Below are 22,669 nucleotides of genomic sequence, written 5' to 3' on the forward strand. Positions count from 1 at the left end.
CCTTCCAAATTTTGACAGCTGTCCCAGCTGCCTGTGGGGGGTTTAGATTGAGAGTGTGGTCAGGGGTAGAAAGGTAAGAAAGATTTATCGACTTAAGAAAAGCACAACTACACGTAGTAACAAGACAAATGATGACAGACAAAAGCAATTCGCGTCGGCAACTTATTGGCAGTCCTTCTGATGCCTGATACACAGCAAGCTTCTCTTTTCACAAAGTTCGGTGAGGTCAGGCATTCCCAAACAATGCTGTTTTGAGGGGTGCCGGGAAGGACCCTGGAATGCAGTTCTTGGGCTCCTCAAGGTCCACAGGTCCACTGATTCAGGCAACAGCTAACTAATCCTTTTCACAGAGCTGCATCTTCCTTTTGAATGGTTTCCAAATATTTTAGCTAATTTATAGCTTCTGAAGGACACTGATAACGTATGACCACTTAGATTCTTTTTTTTAACTGTTCTTAGACTGACCAATAGCAGTACAAGCCTTGCATTCCTTTGATAAGGTAATTTTAACTGTGCCACAGGGCCTTACTACTTCTAGGCTTTGCTAAATTTACTAGGCCTTACTTTATACAAGGCTTACTACATCTTAAACTATAATTAGGCTTTTAGCAGCAACTTATACCTTAATATCTAAACAAATACAGAAAAACATTTGGTCTAATTTTCATAAAGCCTTCAGCAAGCAGTTTTATCACATAGACATATTTTTCAGCTGCCACAACACCATCAGCAATGCAGCAACATTTTCTCTGAAGTTTGTTTTAGGCTATGGATATAGGCTTCAGTATATTGAGCATATCCTCTACATTCCTCTTTAATCCAATGTTAGATATTTTGGATGAGATACTTCCATCTATTTTATCACAGTTTTCTTCACAAATGTTTATGAGGTTTATGAGAATAGGCCGGTTCTTAATAAATTGTTCAAAACAATCAACCACCGAACTCAATCGAACATTGTGGGGGAGAATTAGTTTGGATCCTCCTGCTCTCTTCAGTGAAGCTGAAGGAAAATGGTTGTTACGGAAGTATTTTGCGACTTCAACAACATTTTCTTTTATTCCTGGAGAAGTACTTAAGTCTTTGGCTAAAAGATTCATTAAATGGGCACTGCAGCCACATGTTATTAAGGAGCATCCTTCTGTTTCTTCTTCTAAGTATCTTCTCATTTTTGCCATGTTTGCAGCATTGTCGGTGACAAAACTGCGCACGTGACAGTTGAATTTTTGTTCACATTTTATTACAGCTTTCACTGCCATAGATATAGCTATATCCCTTAAGCTGTCCTTTAAATATGTCATTCATATATATATGTTTTGAACAGAAGTAGCTCATTTTAAATATAACTTTCTTGAATTCAGGATTTTTTTTTTTTTTTTGGTTTTTGAAGCTTTTAGAAATAACATTTTATAGTATCATGAAGTATTTATAAAATGCTTTATTTATAGTACTTCTAGTGAAGCTTTTGCTCATGCAAGTGAAGGACTACTAGGAACGGTTAGTAACAACCATTAAAAGATGCTTTGAGTCTGACCTGCATCATGTATTACTCCAGTCTTAAACCTCCTATTTATGCCTTGTGCATCATGAGATAAGACCAACACAGTCATCACCCTATTAATATAGCATAGGCCTTTTCACTCACTCTTCCCTTAGCCTTAGACCACTGGTGCTCAAACTTTTGTTCTTGGGGCTAGAGGAGTAACATGGGGCCAATCTGCAGGCTGGATTCAGGCCTGCACTGCCTCTGCCTGGCCCCACACATCCTGATTAGGGTCCTACATGCAGGAATCAGGCCTGGTGACTCCACCCAGATCAGGCCCTGGAGCCTCACACCTCCTCTGCCGGTCTCTCACTGGGATCAGGGCCCTGCACTGCCCATCCAGCCCTGCATGCTAAGATCAGGCACCATACATGCATAATTCAGAGTGCAGGTCCATGCTATCTAGCTTGCAGAGCTCCCCATGGACTGAATGATCCAGAACTCAGATCTGATCCACAGGCTGGTGGTTAAGCACCATTGTCTTAGTTACTTTGTAGGAAATTACAGTAAAAGCAGTGCCTGGGAAGCAGGGATCGAGTTTTTATGTTCACTGTGGAAGAAAGTGGATTTTTTCTTTAAAGGAGAAAAACACAGATTTCCTCCTTTAAATGAGAAAAACATGGGAAACGATGGGCTTCTGCTTGCAGGCTGGCAGTGTTTCAGCTTTCAATGGAGCTGCTGGGGGGGAAGGGGGATGAGGGCAATCAGAGGCAGGGGGCCACATGCATGTGCCCACGCACACATGTATGTCCAGCCAGGCAGTGTGGAGAGCAGCTCCTGCAGCTCCCTGCAGGTATGTCTTTGCAGGGGAGGGCAGACTGAGGCCTCCATGGTGAGGGAGGGAGTGGAGCAGGGTTGAAGCTGGGAGCAGTGCATGTGGCCCAGGGCCAGGGCAGGAATTCATGGCCACAGGGCTAAGCCAGGGAGCAGGATAGAGCCACAGGAGGCTCATCTGGGGAACAGCAGGAGGCCAAATCCTTACTTCTCCATGCACTCTGGAGGAGAGGAGCATGGGTGGGGACACATGTCCCCCAGATTTATGTGCAGGGTGAGGATAGATGCAGGCACGGGGCTTTCTATCCTGCTGCTGTCTCCTTGGGGGCATTTGCAGCCTACTGTGTAGGATGCAGCACAGTAGGACATAGGGCGGGTGGGAGTCTCAGTGCCACCACCAGGAGCCCCATGCCGGTCATGCCACCACGGCAAAGCATCCCTTTCCCACCCACCCAGCAGCAGCAGGCACAGCTCTGTGCCACCCCCCCCCCGTCCAGTGGGTAGGGGTTGCCTCACCATGGTAGAACAGTTAGCATGGGACTTCTGGCAGTAACACTGAGCCTCCCCACCCTCCCACACATGACCCTGCCCACTAGACAATGGAGACCCCCAAAGGGAGCGCAGCAGGGCAGAGAGCCCACAGCATGCACCCCATCTTCTCCCCCCCCCACCCCATGGTCTCCAGTTCAGCTGTGCTGCCCACTGGGAGGGGGGGAGGCACAGGAAGGAGAGTTGGGCTCCATGCTCTGCTCTGGCCACAGCAGCCACCACCTCCCACAGGTGGCAGCCAGGGCTCAGGCACTCTTGAGTGGGGGCAGGAGGCTGCAGACCCTGGCCCTGGTCCTGTACCCTGGCAGTTGGGGGCCCCTTCCAGCAGGGCTGAGGGGGCAGGAGGGGGCTGTGGGGGTGGGAGGCTGTGGGTGGGGAGTGATGGACAGTGGCAGGATCATGGGGCTGCGGATTGGGAGTGAAGGGCACCTGGGGTGAGGGCTACAGGTTGGAAATAAGGAGCACTGGCAGGGACAGGGAGCTGTGGGTGGGGAGTGAGGGGCACTGGCAGGGCTGGGGGTGCAGGGCTGTGGTTTGGCAGTGAGGGGCAACAGCATGGGCAGGGGCAGGGGCAGGGCATCGGCATATCAGGGCTGCTTACTGTCACAAAGCAGAGGGAACAACCACAGCTGGACCTGAGTCCTGCTGAGCAAAGGGGGCAGTAGAAGCTCTGATTTTCTATAATAAAAGCCAAAATCAAATGCCAAAAATAGGTATTTAGAATTTTATTTTATTATAATGATTGAGGCACTGGTAGGCTTCCAAACTGCTTCAAAATTGTAAATATATCAATAAAATATTGTGTTCAGCTGATATATCTCAGCATTTCAGTTTAATCACAGAAAAACATGGATTTTAATTGGAGAATTTGGGGGTTTTTTATCATAGACTTTGCAGTTTTTAAATGGGTAAAACAAGAATCCCTGCGGAGGACATTTCTCATCAAAGATGCATAGTTTCAAACAGAATAAAAATTTCCATTGTTTACTTTTTAATATCTGCTGTTAATGGAATTATCATGTCTTGTCATTAAACCTAGACAATGAAAGTATTTATATATAGAATAGTACATATAAGTACAGATCACTAGACTTTAATATTATATCTTTACAAGTACAGTCTTTCAGGATAGTTAATGATGCAGAATATTTTTGTTTATGATCATTTATTTGTACATTTGAAGGATCTCAAATCACTGTGATGTTCTATGAATGCTGTCAGTCCTTTGCTTGGATAGTTCAATAATTATGGTTAACCAATTGCAAAGCAAAGTCCCATTACAAGCTTACTTATTAATGAATTTTCCAGCATCATGTCTGTATTGGTGGTATTATCTTAAACAACAGTATCTGGGGTCAATCCAGCTAACTCAGAAGAAATAACATATAAGAGTGTCCTTTCTAACCACAGATTGTCCGACACCAGCAGTCTATATGCTTCCATGTCTTGTTTAAATCCACTCTTACATCTATTCCATAAACACTGGAGAGAGCTACTAATCCCAAAGCAATTTATAATGAAACTAGTTTAAGAGGTTACTTTAGGGCCTCCCTATCAGAAGAATACGAATACATTTCTCACTTAGTTTTCAGGGGGGGCATAAATTGGAAATGCTGCATATTTTTGGCGTGAAATAATCTCATGTTTTGTTGTAGGGAGGAAAAACAGAAATAGCCTTCATACTTTTATTTCACCTTTCAGGACCCCTGAGTAAACCTGATGACGTGTTTAGGCAAAAGAAAATCAATACCACTTTTAGTATCCTCTGAATGTTGGGTGGTTAATAATTTAAAAAAGATGTCTTGCTACACTTACAAGGTTTTACATTGTGTCCTAAACAAACAAGTTCATTTGTCGTTTGCTTTGCATATGCTTTATGGCTAGAATGGTTGTTCTTCAACAAACAGAAAAATACCCTCAGATTTCAGGATTTCTTTTATTTGCCTTGATGTGATGTGAACCTCCTCTGAAGGATATCTCAGTTTATCAAATATGTTTTTGGATTAAAACCATTTGACTACCTCTTCAGGACAAAAATGATAGGGAGAAGAAATCCTGGCAGTAATGATTGTGCTTTGCTCTGGGATTAAACTAGGTCCTTGAACAGCAAGATTTATTGGAGTCTGGTCAAGAGAATTCTATTGGCCACAGAATTTAGAAATGATGCCCTGAATGATGACCTACTCTCTTTCTCTACATGGGGGAGCAAGGCTCCTGGTTGGTTCTCCTAGAAGTAGTGGATCATAGCTGCTGAAGCGAAGGGCAAAGATGGTTAAGGTCCCTTTTCAGTCTTTACACTGTTGTATCCCCAGAGGTTGAAAGCAATGGCATAACTAGGGTAGGATGAATGGGGCAAGCACTCTGGGGGACTGACTTGGAAGTGAAGGAGAGAGGAAAGAGACAACATAAAATAATAAAGTAGCTGCTGCTGGATTGCAGCAGTAGCCAGAAATCCCCACTGCTCCTGTGCGCTAGGCATTTGGCTGTGTCAGTACTCAAAAGGACACCTGCTATAATGATCTCAGAACCTGACCTAGACCTCTCCACATTTGCTTAGGGCTGTGATTCTTAATCAGGGTTCCCTGAGATCCCTTCAAGGGTGTTGGAGGGTGTCACACAATGTTGGCACTGTTAGGTGTGCAAATATGATTCACAAGGTAAACCCAGAGTTTTCAAAAAGGATTTTGGCATTAAACATTCTGGCCTGTTGTGGTCTTCCTGAGTTCTTTGCAGCAGAAGAATTGTTTTATTACTTTTTTGTAGTTAAAAAGACTAAGTGCTGGCATTTTCCAAGTCTACTGAGTGTACCCTGAGTTTAAAATAGGTTAAAATCCACCGGCTTCGGGTTTATTATCAAGCTGGAATGGCAGTAGCAACTTGTCAGAAATACTGTCTCCTGCCACAGTTGTTCCTCCTAGGTGTCAGGTTGCAAGGAGACCGATAAAAGGTTTCCCAAAGCAGTCCGCCATGGTGCCTGTGCCAAGGAAATATTCCCTTGGTCCAAAAAAGGCTATTTGTCTGCTATGAGCTGAATATGAATCCTTCCTAACTTCTGATTAAATTAGAGGTGCTCTTTCTGAATGTCACATTTATTTTATTGGGGAAGTGCAAATCCCTCTACAATGAGCTCCCTTCCTTCCTAGGTTTGAGTTTGTAAGGAATGGTAGTTAGTGTTAAGGTTATCACATGCTAATAATTAGTGGTGCATTAAGAGTTAATACCCTCTCTAATGCCTACTGCTCAGACTTGCCATTAAGGTGCTGGTGAGCAGGGGCATGTTTGGGTCCATACCTGGGATCTCCCTGCTTGGGGGAAAGGAAGGGGAACAAAAGTGGGGAGCAGTATGCCTGGAGGTGGAAAAAGCATGGGCATGGTGGGTTTTATATAAAAGTTAGTTTTTTTATAATCATTTTTATTTGATTGAAGTTAACAGAGCAGAAAATAAAGGTTCTAGACTTTGATTGGTTTCAATAAATTGTGGATAGTAAGAGATGTGGGCCCTGAGGCCACTGTACCTGGAGACCTGTAACCCCACATTGCTTATTGGCTGACCACCCCCCTTTCCTCCTTCCCAGGGAACAAAGCTCAAGTCATGGCCAGGGCCAGTAGCACCTCCCTTCCTGCTATCTTCCCAGCTGCTCCTTCAAGTATAAAGGGACAGTGTCTTCCAACTGGGTGGCTGCAATTTTTTAGGGAAGCAGTGGTAGGCATGCGGTGAAGGCTGCTGGGGGTAGGTGGATTGCTGAGGAGCCTCCCAGGCCTCCACAGCCCCTTCCTGGGGCTTGCCAGCTGCTGTAGAGCTCAGGAGGGTAGAAAGTTTGTTCTTGGAGCAAGAGAGTGGGAGAGGCTTGGAAGGGTACATCCTGGGATGTTGGAGGACTCCAAATTGGTTGTTTTCCATCAGTGGAGTGCTCAAAAGCATGCTTAAACCTAGATAACTAACACCAATCAATGATAATCCTTTTTGGGTCCTCCCATCTCTATCCAGGCAGTTTTTTCAAATGTCATCAAATGTCCAGTATTTTGCTCTGCCTCTGCTTTACTACGCTTCTTTGTGCATGCCAGATGCAGGCAAGATACTTGCTTTTGCTACCTGGCTTGGATGGTGGCTGCTCACCCAACCCAACCCCAGCCCCTTGCCATCCCTCCCTCGCAGCTGTGGGGAGCAGGGCTCCTCCTGCCCCATCGCACTTGCCCTATGGTGTGGGGGGAGATGATGACAGGGCTTCACTGTGACACAGAAGTGGGCAGTGACCACCCACTGGGGCATTGCTGTGGTGACCACTGTGGCCCCCCTGCTGCCACCCTCTCCTCTTCCATTCAGAATCACTGCTGCCATGGGTGGGAGGAGGCGGCTGCTGCTGCTCTCGCCCAGCGTTACAGCTCATGTGCTCAGTCAGGACCCTGTGGACATTAGTACCTGCACACCCTCTGGGCCAGGCCCTGGAGTGGGGAGGAGGGGGCTGCTCCAGGAAAGTTTGAAGAGGGTGCCCAGCAGTGCAGGGCCCCAGATGGGGCAGGGTGGGGGAGCCCTGGGTGCCCACTCCAGCAGTTGCAGGAGTTGTGGGACCTGCTGCACTGTCCCATCTGCACGTCAGCACCGTGCGGGACTGGAGCTGTGCAACAGCAGCACTCAGGCTGAGGCAGGAGTGCAGGGGAGAAAGGCACGGTCTCCCCACACTGCAGAAGGGTACTGTGATGTGTGGGTGCCAGCAGGGGTAGAGTGTAGTCATGGCCCCTCAGTATCTGGGCATGCCAAATGGGGCAAGCAGGGGCACTTCCCTTCTCCCTCTCCCACTTTCTTTTCTCCCCCTCCCCCGCATTTCCTCCAGCCCTGTTGTCTGCCCTTTTTTATTTCCTTTTTGAAACTTGCCCAAGAGTGGGCCTTGTGCCATGCTGCTTCCCCCTGAAGTATCCACCCCAAGCTCCCTTCTTTCTTTGCCCTCCTGCCCAGGAGGTGGAGTTGGAGGGCTTCCAGGCCAGTGATTTTCCACTGGGGTACAGCAGCAGCAGCACCCTGGGGTGCCTTAAGATCCTTTCAAGGGTGCTGTGAGGCACTAGCCCTGTTGGGGATGCAAACATGACTTACAAGATAAACCCAGAGACATCAGAGAGGACTCCATAGGTGTTAAAAACCCTTTTGTCTTGCTGTGCTCCTTTTGAGTCTGTTTGCCAGACATGAATTATTCTATTCTGTTCCAGGCATTCAAAGAAGAAAAGAGCAAAAACTAATAGCTGGCCCTTTCCCACGTGCCAGGAGTCTAAAAACATTGAAAACCAGTGCTCTAGGTAGCTCTTTTGTTTCTTTTCCCACACAGGCTCCCAGCTGGCCTGGGTTCCTCAGGACCACTGGCTGCTTTCTCCAGAAGCAATTCTGAGCAGCCCCAAGCTACTCCTGGAGCTGTGTGACTTGGGTGGTGAGGTGTAGGCAGCCAGGTCAGATTTATTTCCAATTACCATGCTCATAAACGGACTTGGCTGCCTAAGCATGATTCAGTTCACCCATCCAAGGCCCTGAAAATCCATGAATGCATGAAACACCATCATCTGAACCAGGGGTTGGCAACATTTTTGGCCAGAGTACCAAAAACACCCCAACCTCAAACCATGCCTCAACTTGGCATGCCAATGGCAGATGGGGTTGGTGGGGTGGGAGGAGCTGTAAGAAGTCAGATCTTCATTGGTAGAGGCGGGTACATGGACACCTCCAGGTGAATGGTGGGGTAGAGGCTGGGGTTGCACTGCCCCAGCCCTTTCCCTACCATGCACACATGCAGCTGCTGCTGGGCTCACAGCAGGCAGCAGACAAGCCGGCTGTTCCAAGGCCAGTGGTGGCTGCATGCATGCCTCAGTGCACATGGTGGAGAAGGGGCTGGGGCACTGCAACCCTGGCCCCTCCCCTGCCAGCAAAAAGGGCAGAGGCTCTGCAGACCTCCATGCAGCAGCTTGCAGCCTCCCAGCTGCCTGCCTCAGCTGGTCTGGGCTCTGGGCAGGCCTTTGACGCCCATCACGGAATCTGGGCTGCTCGCAGCAGGGAGGCTGCAAACAGCTGGACCAAGATCAGCTCAGCCTTGGCTCAACCCTGCTGGAGGCAGCTGCATGTGCATCTCTGGGTGGACAACTAGGGAGAAGCCAAAGTTGCACTTTCCTGGCCTCTTCCCTACCATGAACCCTTGGGCATGCATGCAGCTGCTGCTAATGCTGGGGCTCCTTAGCCCAATGCAGCCTCTCAACTAGGGTTATCATACGTCCGGGTTTTCCCAGACACGTCCTCCTTTTGGATCCTCTGATCTGCATTTGAGCATTTTTTTTACAAATATGATCAAATGTTTTGGATTTTGATCAGCTCAGCTTCAAAGTTCTTTCTGACTTGCCCTAGCAAAGAGCTTCCTGGAGCTGGAGGAAAGTCAGGGAAGGGCAACTGAAGGCAAGGCATACATGCATGTGGCCAGCATACAGCCAGGCAGGGTGGTGGGAACAGCCCTGGCAGCTGGATGCAAATAAGTCTGTGGAGGGCTAGGATTAGAGGGCCAGGGCTTGAGGTTTGTCTGTCGGGCTGTGGGGGTGGGAGGGGGCCTTGCATGTGTGTGTATGTGCATACGTGTGCGCATATATCTGCGTGGCAGGGTGTGTCTGAGGGGGGTGAGTGGCCTGCCAGCAGTGGGGGAAGCTTTCTGGGCGCTGGGGCTGCAGCAAGGCAGGGTTGGTGCCTGTGCCTCCAGCGAGAGAAGAGGACAGCAGAGCCCTCCAGGGGCAGCAGGGAGGTGGCACTGGGGCCAGTGGCCTTGCTTGCAGGGCCTCGGTGGCTGGGAGACACTGCACGACTGGAGGAAGCAGGGGGCTGTGGGCTGGGAGTGAGGGGCACCAGAATGGCCCAAGAAGGTGGAGTACTGCAGGTTGGGCGAAGGGCTAGCGGTCTGTGGGTCAGGAACAGGGGGCAGCAGCAGGGCTGGGAGGGAGGGGGGGGTTGTGGTTTGGGAGTGAGGGGCAATGGAACAGGCAGGGGCAGGGCAATGACATATCTCTGCCCCCCACAATCATATACCTCCTCCCCACTCCTCCTGCCCCTGCATAACAGGTGTCCTCTTTTTTGGAACTGGAAATACAGTAACTCTAATAACTGTAAGATGCCTAAAGGGTACTTAGCATTATTTAACAAGCTGGAACATACAATCTTTCAAGTTTTAAGCACTCTTGGCAAGAACTAAGCTAATTGCAACATGTAATTCCACCCTAAGGGCATTTATAGATGTGCTCCAAGAGTGGGGGAGAGAGGGAGGGAGGAACTCTGATATATATGATGCTGGACACTTGATTAATCGAGTCTTCTGTAGCACTGTAATTACAGCAGATCAGAGGAGCTCCCCTGCACATGTATAGGCACCCTTAGGTATTTAAGCTGTCGTCTGCAATCCTGTAAATGAAATCATCTCTGACAGGATGTCACTTCTCCCCCGCCACCTCCTCCTCCCATTCTTCCTGCCTGAACTCCACTGCTCTTAAGGACTCATTGCCAGCTGAGACTTGAATTTGGATGTCAGCTTTCTCAGATGGGCCACAGTTAAGTCCATGATTCTCAGGGAATAATTCATTTCAGGTATCCTGTAGCCTAATAGCATTTGTTTGGCAATTAAATTTTCAGTGAAGCAGAGCAATTATTTTGCACAGATATCCATGCAGCCATGACTGCATATGTTTCTGGTACCTGAGCTGACTTATTCAAAGCTTGTTCAGGTATGTCTATGGGACACTGCAGTGTGAAGGGTAAGTATATTATGAGCCACTTTTATTTAAAGGTCTAAATATGGATTTAAGTAGTTAACTTTAGGCATACAGAATTACATATTTAATAATCAACATACATGCTGCTTAGGACTATCTCTATCTAATATTTTTAAATATAAGTGAGTCTCACGTATGTTTATACATATTCTTGGATATGTATAAAAAATGCACTTATACATAGATGTATATAAAATCAGTCTTGATAGTATTTATGGGACAGATTTATTCCAGCTTCCTTCTCATCCCCTAACCAAACTGTTGAGGATTTTATCCTGACTGTGGACTATCTAGCCAAGTTCTGCCTCTCTCTTTCAGCTGGGGTGATGCTGGTCCCTGAAAGGAAAACAGAGGATGGGTTTGAGGAGCACTTCGGTGTGAACTACTTGGGACACTTCCTACTGACTAACCTCCTCTTGGATATGTTGAAGCTATCAGGAACACACAGTCACAATGCTAGAATCATCTCTGTTTCGTCAGCTGTTCATTATGTAGGCGAACTGCACCTTAATGATCTACAAAGCAGGTATGACTTCTTTTATGCTTTTTGCTGATCTGCCATAAAGCTGCATGGATTAAAGTTGATCCAAATTATTGCTGAATGTACATTGTGTTTTTTTTATATACCAGTCTTCTAGCCTGTGGAACCTTTTTATTCATCAGTAAGATAGAAATATACCATATAACCACATTTATTAATTGAAAGCCTTTGGTTCCCTTTTGGTTCTTATACCGTGGTGACTGATGTATGAAAACACCAGACTGACTGTGATCAGTGTGCACGATTCTTTACAACTGAAACGTTGCAAAATGGCTTGAATAAATGCTAATAAATTCTGGACTCAAATAATTATTGCCTAATGCATTCACATAATTTCTGGTCCCAATCCTGCAGTCAGGCATTCATAGGCAGATGCTTGTCGCTGTGGAGATCCTCAGTGCAACTGCTTCCTGGTGAAATGCACTGCTTCTGGGGCATGTTGGAATCATTGCTTACCTAAAGGGTTTTAGCACTACTGGAGAAATGTTGACTTGACAAAGCTGGCTAGCTGTACCTACCTGGCTCACATTTAACTTCTCTCCAGCCCACACATTGTCTTCCTTTGCTTCCCTGGCAGCTCCATTGGCTGGCACACGGATCCTCTCTAAGCAGCCAGAAGCACATTGTACAAGCTTCTCCCTAACAACCCGGCCAACTGGCAGCCATTGTGTTGTTTCAGATGGCAGTCCTTGTATGCAGCCCTTCTGTCTGCTTCCCTCTACTACTAACCTGCAACTTCCCTACTACTCCTTTCAGCTTACTGGCTACTTGCTTTTGTGCCATTTGACGCTGCAACTACCCAGCTGGTCCTGATTGCCAACTGTACAGCACTTTTACTCTTGTTTCATCCTTTCCTGTTATAACCACATTGATCAGCCTATGTAATGGTTCACCCCACCTTCTAGTTGCACCCCTTTGCCCCTCCCTTGCCCCTGGTTGTGTCACTCTTTTGAATCTTTCTGAAGCACTGAAGAAATAGAAATTTCAAAATTATATGAATGCGTTTTCTTTTAATAATAGCTACATGGCCACTTACCCATGTAATTTGAAGTCTGTTTTCTTTTTCATTCAAGAAAAGGCAAATCTTTTTTTGCTACGTGTCCCAGCCCCTAATACTGGTGCCATAAGTAATTGCCTAAAAGTTGTATAATTGGTTTAGGAATGAGTGAGAGCTTTGAGTTTCACTCAAAATATTTCACGTGTGAATGACAGGCAAATTAAAACGTTTATTCTTGTAATTGAAGTCACAGGGTTTCAACTGGTTTCATACAGAAACTATGAGTTGCTTGTATTTTCCCATGCAGAATCATTGAGTGTCCAGGGAACAGATTCCCCCCAGAGGTGGTACAACCACCTACCCTGGAGATCTTCCAAAAATGACTGGACAGGCACTTTGCTGGGGTTATTTGACCTCAGCAGTCTTTCCTGCCTAAGTGCAGGGGAGCTGGACCTGATGATCTTAAGAGGTCCCTTCCAGTTCCTAACCTCTATGAATCTCTCTGCCTGTGTTGCTTAGCAAGATTCACAGCAATCATGTAGCCTAAGATTTTGTGTTGGCTCAAAACCTGAAAATCAGAATGGTTTTAGGCTTCACTGCAAACATTTCACTTGTGAACATATCAGCCTTGCCAAGGCTTCCTATTTGATGTATGATTACATTCAGTATTATCCTTTTTTTTTTCTAAATATGTTGCATAATTGTGGCTTAATCCCTCACTTGTAAAACAACCAAAGGAAATTGCTCCTCCTTAGCATCTGATGTACATATTAATTGTCTGTGATATACATAGCACTGCACAATGGGACAAAAGGTAATAGAATTAGTATATTTTTGTAATAGGATGCAGAATGTAAAAATAAATGCAGCTCTGCTATGTCTGTACGTAAGAAATGCTTCCTTTATCATTGAGAGAACTCATAGCATGGCTCTAGTTTAAGATCAACTTTATCACTGAGCAATGGTTATTATTAACTTTTCTCAAGGAAACATAAAGGTTTAAATTTGAGGAGGTGTAGCTCATTGTGTCTCAGCTCTCTCTTTCAGCAAACATGTTGATGTGCTTTTAGTATTCAGCATTTGGGCCAAAGTCTGCTTCTTTTCCTTCCAATTTCATTGGAGTTGCAGAGGTGAAAATGGGGGCAGAATGAAGTTGATCATTTGTACTTTCATCTCTGTTTTGCCTGACTAGAGAGATCTGAACTTCCATGGAGAAATGTCTGTCAATGATTTCAAGAGGGGCACTGCAGTTTGAAGACAAGAGCTTTGTGCCTGAAGAGACAGGCCTCTTTCAAGGAGAGAGAATCACTGCTTAGTTTCTAAGTGCTAGATTACAGTCCCCCTACATTGCTGAATAGTTTTCTCACCCAAGTGGTTCTCCTGAAGTGAGGGAGATTCCTGTTTAAGAGAGGACCTGTCTAGTCTGGATCCCTGCTGCAGCCTGGGGCACTACCTGAAACACACCCTGTCCTGCTCTACATGCAAACTCTTGAATATGAGGCAATGCACCAAAGGCACTTTTAGTCTCGTGTGTTTTTCCTGCATGCTCAGGGCCACTCTAAGGCAGCCACAACATGTTCCTGGGATTTGGGGATGGCACAGAGCTGTATAGACAAGCCCTCGGTACCTGGTCACAGAATGAGTGGAGGCTACTCTACAGAACTGCTTTGTGGTACCATTTACACAAACTGACACCACAAGATGCTGCAGATGTCATGTGATATAGAGCAGTATGTAACTTTAATGGATGTAAATGGATGTAAAAAAATTATATACACACACATACTAAATAAGGTAGGGTGAATTTGTACATTATAGACTAATTAAATAAGATATATTTATAGGAAAGGAAAGAAAAGAAACCCTTGAAGTAAGCCTTGCAGTAAATAAAATCATACTTCCTCCCTAAATGCTTCCATTTCTTTTTCCTTGCTTTGCCTCTTATTTAAAACAAAAAACGAAAAAACCCAACCAAACCCTGCTTTCAAAATTCTCTCCTGTAACAATTTAGATTATATTTAAATTGCACTGTATTTGGAAAAGGACCCACAAGGAAAAGATTCAATCTTTCCTAAACTTTTTTCTATCTTCTCTTTGCTCAAATGTTTATAGCTCCTTAGAAATGTTTCATCACAACTCCACATCACAGAAGTTCAGTTGCACAATAATTAAAACCATTGCCTTGGACTTACTCAAGGAAAAACCAGGTCCCTGTAGTACACAAATCTGTAGAAATTTTTTTTGTTGTTGTTGAAAGCTTATGCACCTTTATTAGGGGGCTGTGAAACAGGCCATATTTGATTTGGATTCGGCCCGAATTAGGGACAGTGATTCAGTTTGTTGATTTGGATAACTGTCCCTGATTCTATGCTGATTGGGAGAATCAGCGATTCAGCCGTAGACACAGCTTTTAAATGTTTTTTCTACATACTTCAAGGTACCAGGTGCAGCTTGTGAATGCTGCGATGCTGGGGTGACTGGAGTGTCCCACAGAAGCGTGGGGGAGGGCCCCCCACATGCTCAATGGTGGGCCCGGAAGTGGACCGGAAGTACATTCGGTCCACTTCCGGGTTTGCCATTGAACACGCGTGCCCCCCTCCCCACCCCGCACTCCTGTGGGACACTCCATCCATCTGCTGCCGAACGCACTGCTTACCCCCCTATGTTCCCCTGGCTCAGCAATCGGCCGCAGGGGGACCCCAGACCCCAGAGGCACCAATTGTCAAATCAGGTGGGCTCGGGGGGTGGGGGGGAGGGGGGAGGCCTGCATGCTCCGAAGTGAACTGGAAGTGCTTCTGGTCCACTTCCAGGTCTGCTGTTGAGTGCTCTGGGGAGCCCCCCTGTGCTCCTGCGGGACGCTCCATCAGCCCCAGCATCTCAGCATTCATGAGCCACCTGGTACCTTGAGGTATGTAGAAAAAACATTTAAAGCTGTCTGTGTCCGGATTGTCAAATCTTTCTGAATCTCTCTGAATCAATTTGGAGGGTTCTGATTTGATTCGGAGAGATTAAAGAGTTTCTTGATTCAGTTTGGATTCAGAGATACAGCCACCGAATAGGGCCAAATCTCCGCCAGATCTAATCAGGAACTGAAGTTTTGTACAGCCCTGATGTTTATGTCTCTGTAGCCAAAATGGTTAGTTTCTTAATACTGCCTCTCTTCTCTCTCTCTCTCTCCATTTGCTCTTCCGAATTGCCACAGTTTTCAAGTGTTGTACTATGCTCTCTTGTTCTTATTACAATTAAGAGGACTGCAAAAACATTTTTTCCACACAGAAGGTTTCCTAATTTTGAGCTGCATTGCTTGGTGGCAGTTGGTGATGTGAAATTTGTTGAGGTCTCTGACTGTCTGAGCCTACATTATCAGGAGTTTACTTAAAACAACAGAGAGAGCTGAGTAGGGGGTTCATTGACAGTAGTTCAGTTCTCTGCTTCATTACAGATTTCCCCCCCCTGCCACCCCTACTTTGTGCCCCTTGTTGGATACAGATGGTCATGATAATAATAATGATCTCACTTTCTTTGCGCCCACAGCTCATCAGTTCAGTTCAAAGTCACAAACCATCTTAACCACACTTGGCACAGCATGCCAAAATAAGAAATAATTTTGATCAGATCTGTTGCCCATTAAGGATATTAAATAAAATTTCTGTTGCAACTTTTTCTTGTATTTCCCCTACTCATGCTTGTTTTCTAACTCTCAGTGCCCTGATTTGTCCCATGATTTTCTCTTTGTTATTCATTCGCCCCTCACTTTTGTACCTGATGCATTTTAATCAATTTGTAGCTTCCTCTTCATATTAAATATACCTCTGGCCCTTATTGTCTCTCTGTTTTTAAGGTGTTTATATGATTTCTGTTTATATGATTTACAGTTTCACCTTTATTCCTCTTCACCTAAGTATGTTTCTTTATCTTAGCCTTCTAGCCTCTTTCTCTCCATCTTTTTCCTTGCCTTTATTTGTCTTTTTGCATGCTTTTTCTTCCTTCTCTCATTTCTACACTCTAGTCTATGTTGTTTTACTCTCTGTTTATTTTTCGCTTGCCTTTTCACCCCTGGTCCCATTTCTCTCCTGTGGAAGGTTCCTCACCTTGCTCTCCTCCTCCTTCCTTACAAACACACTCTCTCATACCATACCACCCCACTTCCCGCTCCCTCCCCCCCCAGGCATATGAAACTAAGACACAGCTTAATCTGTGCAGGCAGAGCATAGCCTATTTAATCTGTTTTATTGAAAATGGAAACTTACAAGAGCAACTATTGTTCTCCCAGTGCTTTTGCTGAAGAATATACTAAAGAGAACGTCTTTGTGATTCTTCTGATCCAGTCCATTTTCAACTGCTATGAGCCAACAAAGACAGCCATACAGCAAATCATACTCCTTCATTCTTACTTTGAATAATGCTATTTTATTCAAGGTGAAAGGTTAATTAAAAGAAATGTTACCCCCAGCATTTGCATAACAGTGATTTAAGTAATTGTATGGTGGCTGTTTATGTTCTCAAAATAATAGAGTATAGCCATCGTATGCTTTACTCCTCCATTCACCCAAGTGAAATAAAACTCTAAAGAAAAAGAAATAGTTAAGGGAAGCGTAATGTGATTTGCCCAGCGTTAGTAAATGTTTGAAGAAGATAAGTCTATGCGTGATACTGTCATAGCCTCTAGTCAGAGTAAACTTTGGATCCCAGGTTGTTCTCATGGGCCTGTGATATGGGACATTCCTTTCTTGGCAGTGATATTATTCCATATGCCAAAGGAAAAAAGAAAGGGAAAGTAAAATAATCCCAAGTTATTTACTCCAGTTTCCCCATGCAGGTCCTATGACTGACATATGTTTATACATGCCAGTTCTGGTCTACATTCAAATAGCTTAAAGTGAGCCAAATGAACATAGACCAGGTGTGGTGATGTATAATTTATCATTGTTGGGTTTTTTTCTCTGTGGCTGGCTATACCTTTCAGCATGCATTTTTTCTGTATGCCAGATCGATCTAGTGAATCATAGCTTTATGCGCTTCCTATCACATAACCATTCCTTCTTTGGTTCTAGGCCTCTGTAGATTTCCCTTAGGGAAAGACATTCAAAAAGCCTGAGCCTGAATTGATTCAACCTTTACAGGTTAGTCTAACCTGCAAAGCTTGAACCAATTTGGAGGTGGATAGGCATTCCCTTTTCATTCCAAAAATGCAAGCACATGCCTGCAGTGGCTCAGGCTAGAAGCCGGAGGGCACATGAACAGCCTTCCCCTCCTTTCCACAGTACTGACCTGATTAAACTCCTACTCTGGCCTGCACTGTCTCAGGCTTTTCCTCTGCTCAAAGGGGTGGGAGTGTTGCCAGACTGGGCTAGCGGTCTGAGGCAAAGGGGAGTGTGCAGTGCATGCATCTGTTAATGATACTGAACTTTCCAATCTCCCTCTCTCCGCTTCTTTAGACTGTCTGCAAACTGACATGGCTGAAAACCAGCAGGAGGGTGATAACACAATGTTTATCAGCCCATCAGCAAAATAAAAGCCTCTCTCATTAGTTCAAGCTCTTCTTAAACAACTTTTTTAAATAAACAACTTTTTTAAAGGAAGGATGGAGGGACATTACCAGCTGGGCTGTTGATCAGCTCCAAAAAGCCCTAAGCAGACATTGTTCTGTCTGCTTTTGTCCTGTGTGCCTGTCCCAGTGAAATTTGTAACACACAGATGCCTCTCAGCATTAGTTAGCATACCATATGCCTAGGGTCTGTTGGGCTATGGTCCATGCTGAGGGAGGGAGGGGAGAATCCCTGCTTGACCATTGAGCAGTGAGGGGAGCCAGGCAGACCCTGCTCTGCCTGCAGTCTCCCCCAGAGCTCTGTCTAGGGAGGAGAGGGGTGGAATCTGCCTGTTCTCTGGAGCAGAGACCACAGCCCAGTCCAGCCTAAGGCTGCAAAGAATCTGGGATGCTAGGGAGCTGGTTTAACTTAAACCAAAAAGGGGTCTGGGGCAGAAATTGCATAAACCGGTTTGACTCAAATCTCATAGATTTCATAGGCATTAGAGTTGGGAGAGACCTTGGAAGATCATCGACTCCAGTCCCCTGCCCCAGGGGCAGGAAGTCAGTTAGGGTCAAAGGATCTCAGCAAGATAAGCATCCAAACATTTCTTAAAAGAGTCCAGAGGAGGTGCTTGCACCACCTCTGGAGGAAGTCTATTCCAGGCCTTGGGAATAAAGACATTTTTCCTTATGTCCAGCCTAAAACCATCTTGGAGGAGTTTGTAACCGTTGGACTTTGTCATTCCTTGGGGTGCTCTAGTTAACAGGCATTCCCCCAGATCCTGATGCACACCCCTTATGTACTTATAGGCTGCCACCAGGTCACTGCTGAGCCTGTACTTTTCCAGACTGAAGGACTGAGTCCCATGGCTGTCAGTCTCTCTTCATAAGGCCTGTTCTCTTGCTCTCTGATCATTTGTGTGGCTCTCCTCTGGACTCTCTCAAGCTTCTCCACATCCTTCTTGAATTGTGGAGCCCAGAACTGGATGCAGTATTCCAGCTGTGGCCTCACCAAGGCTGAGTACAGCAGGAAGATGACATCCTGGGATTTGTTTGAGAAGCATCTATGGATGCAAGCCAGAGTTTTGTTCGCTTTACCAGCTATGACATCACATTGTTGGCTCATGTTCATCTTGTGGTCAATAACGACCCCCAAGTCCCTTTCAGCCATGGTGCTGGTGAGCATAGCATTGCCGAGCCTATAAGCGAGCTGTAGGTTTCCCCCACCTTCCCCCCGAGGTGGAGTATCTTGCATTTATCCATATTGAATGTCATCAGGTTTTTATCTGCCCACTTTCTAAGCCTATCAAGGTCAGCCTGGATCACCAGCCTATCCTCAGGTGTGGACATTCTGCTCCAAAGTTTGGTGTCATTGGCAAATTTGGCCAGTCCACATCTGACATCAGTGTCTGCACCATTACTAAAGATGTTAAAGAGTACAGGTCCAAGGACAGAGCCCTGGGGGACACCACTGGTCACAGTGTGCCATGATGATTCACTTCCATCGACCAGCACTTTCTGGGTCCAGCCTCGGAGCCAATTCCCCAGCCATCAGACTGTGATGTAGCCAAGGCCACAGTTGGCCAATTTTTCCATGAGAAGATCATGGGACACCAGATCAAAGGCTTTTTTTAAAGTCCAGACATATGATGTCAATCTCTTCTCCCTTGTTCAGGTGATATGTCACCTGGTCATAGAAGGAAATGAGATTGGTCAGGCAAGACCTACCCATAACAAACCTGTCCTGGCTATCCCTCAGGATGTTGCCATCAGCCAGCTTGTCAAAAATGGTCTCTCTGATAATTTTTTCCAAAATCTTACCAAGGATTGAGGTCAAACTGATTGGCCTGTAGTTCCCTGGATCTACTTTCCTTTCTTTCCTGAAGTTAGGCACCGCACTAGCCTTCCAATCTTCAGGTACTTCACCTGAGTGCTACAATTTCTCAAATATCCTTACTAGTGGCTGAGCTATGATGCCTGCCAGCTCCTTGAGTACCCTGGGATGCAATCTGTCAGGAAAGCATTAAGTCTGAAACTGCAGTCAGATGGATTGCAGACTGCCTGAAGGGTCGTACTCAGAGAGTGGTGGTGGACAGGTCTATTCGACCTGGGGGGAGGTGGGCAGCGGAGTCCGCCAGGGCTCGGTCCTGGGGCCTGCACTATTCAATTTCTTCATCAGCGATTTGGACAATGGGGTGAATTGCAACCTGTTTAAATTTGCTGATGATACCAAAATTTGGGGTGAGGTGAGCAGGCTAGCAGGGAGGGAAAGGCTACAACAAGACCTGGATAGGTTACAGGAGTGGGCTGACAAAAACAGAAGGCGTTTCAATACTGACAAGTGCAGGGTGCTGCACTTAGGCAGTAGAAACCAGCAGCACACTTATAGAATGGGAAGCTCCCTTCTTGAGAGCACGGAGGAGGAAAGGGTGCCACGATGAACATGGGCCAACAATGCGAGGTCACGGTTGGCAGGGCTAACTGGACCTTGTCGTGCATCCACAGGTGCATCTCAAGCAGAGCCAGGGAGGTGATCCTCCCCCTCTATGTGATGCTGGTCAGGCCACAGCTGGAGTACTGCATCCAGTTCAGTGCGTCCCATTTCAGGAGGGATGTGGACAACATTGAAAGGGTCCAGAGGAGGGCCACCCGCATGATCCGGGGACAACAGGGCAGACCCTACAATGAAAGATTGCAGGACCTAAACCTGTTCAGCCTTCACAAGAGAAGGCTAAGGGGGGACCTGGTGACTGTCTATAAACTCACTAGGGGGGACCAGAAGGGTTTGGGGGAAACACTGTTTTCCCTAGCGCCCCCTGGCATGACAAGGAACAATGGACACAAGTTATTAGAGAGTAGATTTAGATTAGGCATCCGTAAGAACTCCTTCACGGTCAGGGCGGCTAGGAGCTGGAACCAACTTCCTAGGGAAGTGGTGCTGGCTCCTACGCTGGGGATCTTTAAGAAGAGGCTTGATGCCTACCTGGCTGGACTCATTTGAGTCCAGTCTTTTCTCCTGCCCAGGCGGGGGGTCAGACTTGAAGATCTACAAGGTCCCTTCCAACCCTACTTCTATGATTCTATGATATGCATTCAACCAGGTTTATCTTAAACCAGTTTCAGCCATTTTGAAACTGGTATATGTACACAGAACTTATGTTCTGTGACCAGGTTCTGATCACTTAAACTGGTTTACGTGTAATGTCTGTCCCTAGCTTTGGAGATAGTTGCTCACTTATCTTCCACAACTCCCCTTCCTCTGCTCTAGTAATGCAAAAGGCACTGATGGTTTCTTAAGCTTCCAGCCTAATAGAATCTGTAAACAACTCCTTGGTCAGCCCCCCTGTCATCCACAGTGTATGTAGCAGGTCAGGGGCAAAGAATAGCAGGCAAGTGAAATTTATTCCAGAAGTCTCCAGAAAGTGAGCAGGCCTTTTTTATTCAAGTAGACAACCCAGGATTGTGATGAAGCCTGTGCCTGGGAAGAGAATCAGAGAGCTGATTTCCCTCTGTATTGGCAGCCAGTTTATGCTTTGAATAGCAGAGGATTAGGCCCACCATAGAGAAAATGGGGCTTGAAGACTTCTTTCTTGGCCTTGGCCTTAGCAAAAGTATTTGGAAGCCTCCCAGTCTTGGATGAGTAACATATGTCGTAAAATCCTCCTGAATTTGTCCTCTGCATGTCAGGAAACTAAGCAGCAACACTAGCTTGGCAGGAAATTGGTCTTCCTATTCATGAATATTTATGAGATTTTGAAAATATTTGTCACTAATCAGAATGAAAAAATTAAAATATCAAAAAAATTAACAACCTGACAGTTCCCCCAAATTTGGAATGGTCAGTCAAAGTGTTTCATGTCAGTACTTTCACAACACTTTTATTTTGACATCTAATCATTTGAAAATAACCCTCTTTGTAATCCAATAAATCAATAACTCAAACTACAAAGCTAAACATTTTACAGGAAATGTTTTGATGTTTTAAAAAGTATCCAATTGAAACTAGATATTTTGAAATTTTCAACTCTTGCATTGTAAAATATGTCACATTAGGAAGCTTTCAAAACAAGTCATATCATGTGAACAGTTTCGGTTTTCATAAATTGGCATTTCTCAATAATGGTTTGGAATATTCCCAACCAACTTTAAAAGTGTTTAATAATGGAAAAACTTATGGTTCTGTTCCAGTAACTGAGTTTGAAACCTTCTTAATTCTTTCTATGGGAAGATCATAGCAGATTCAGTTCCATATTGCCCTCAATTTAAAATACCCACACATTTAATAAAAACACACTTCATATCACCTAACATTTCTTAATTTAGAATATAAATGTCTTAAGTGAGAGTAAGTAGGATTTTAAAGAAACTATTCTCTGATTTTTTTTCATCTTGTGTTTATCTTAGTAGACACAGATGCCTGCAGAGGTGAAATATGAAGACAGAGATAGAAAAAATAAATGAGAAAAATGCAGAAATGGTAATGATAGGAGATTTTTGTCTGTCAAGTAGATACAAGATATTATAACTTCTACATTATTTGGGAAGTTTGTTTGTTCCATTTAAGCAGGTGGGCCAGGATGATGATTTTTTGGGGTATGTTTTGATAACTGTTGATAAGATGAAATGTATTCCCTTAATAAGACCAAATACTAAAGACAACACAGTGTTTATAGAGAAGAAGAGCTGGAAGGGACCTTGAGAGTTCATATAGTCCAACCCCCTGCCTGAGGCAGGACCATTGCTATCCAAACCATCCCATACAAATCCAATATTTAAATTCTTAAACTAGGGACAGACATTATACACAAATTGGCTTAAGTGATCAGACACTGGTTTAAACTTGTAACAGAATGGATGTTTAGTGCACATAAACCAGTTTGAAAATGGCTGAAACCGGTTTGAGATAAACGTGGTTGAATGTAATATCAGACTTAACTGATTTGCGTCAAACCG

General features: G+C 45.3%; 1 protein-coding gene across 1 annotated transcript in view; it reads left to right on the forward strand.

Moving 5' to 3' along the window:
* Positions 1-22,669, forward strand: part of DHRSX (dehydrogenase/reductase X-linked) — a 254,487-nt gene that overhangs the window by 164,318 nt on the left and 67,500 nt on the right. Inside the window, exon 5 of the mRNA XM_090064262.1 lies at positions 10,967-11,174. Within this exon, the coding sequence (XP_089920388.1) occupies positions 10,967-11,174 (208 nt within the window). The remainder of the gene's footprint in view (positions 1-10,966; positions 11,175-22,669) is intronic.

This window comes from Crocodylus siamensis, chromosome 1 (assembly GCF_052110815.1).
Source record: "Crocodylus siamensis isolate JL-2025a chromosome 1, ASM5211081v1, whole genome shotgun sequence".
Lineage (NCBI taxonomy): Eukaryota > Metazoa > Chordata > Crocodylia > Crocodylidae > Crocodylus > Crocodylus siamensis.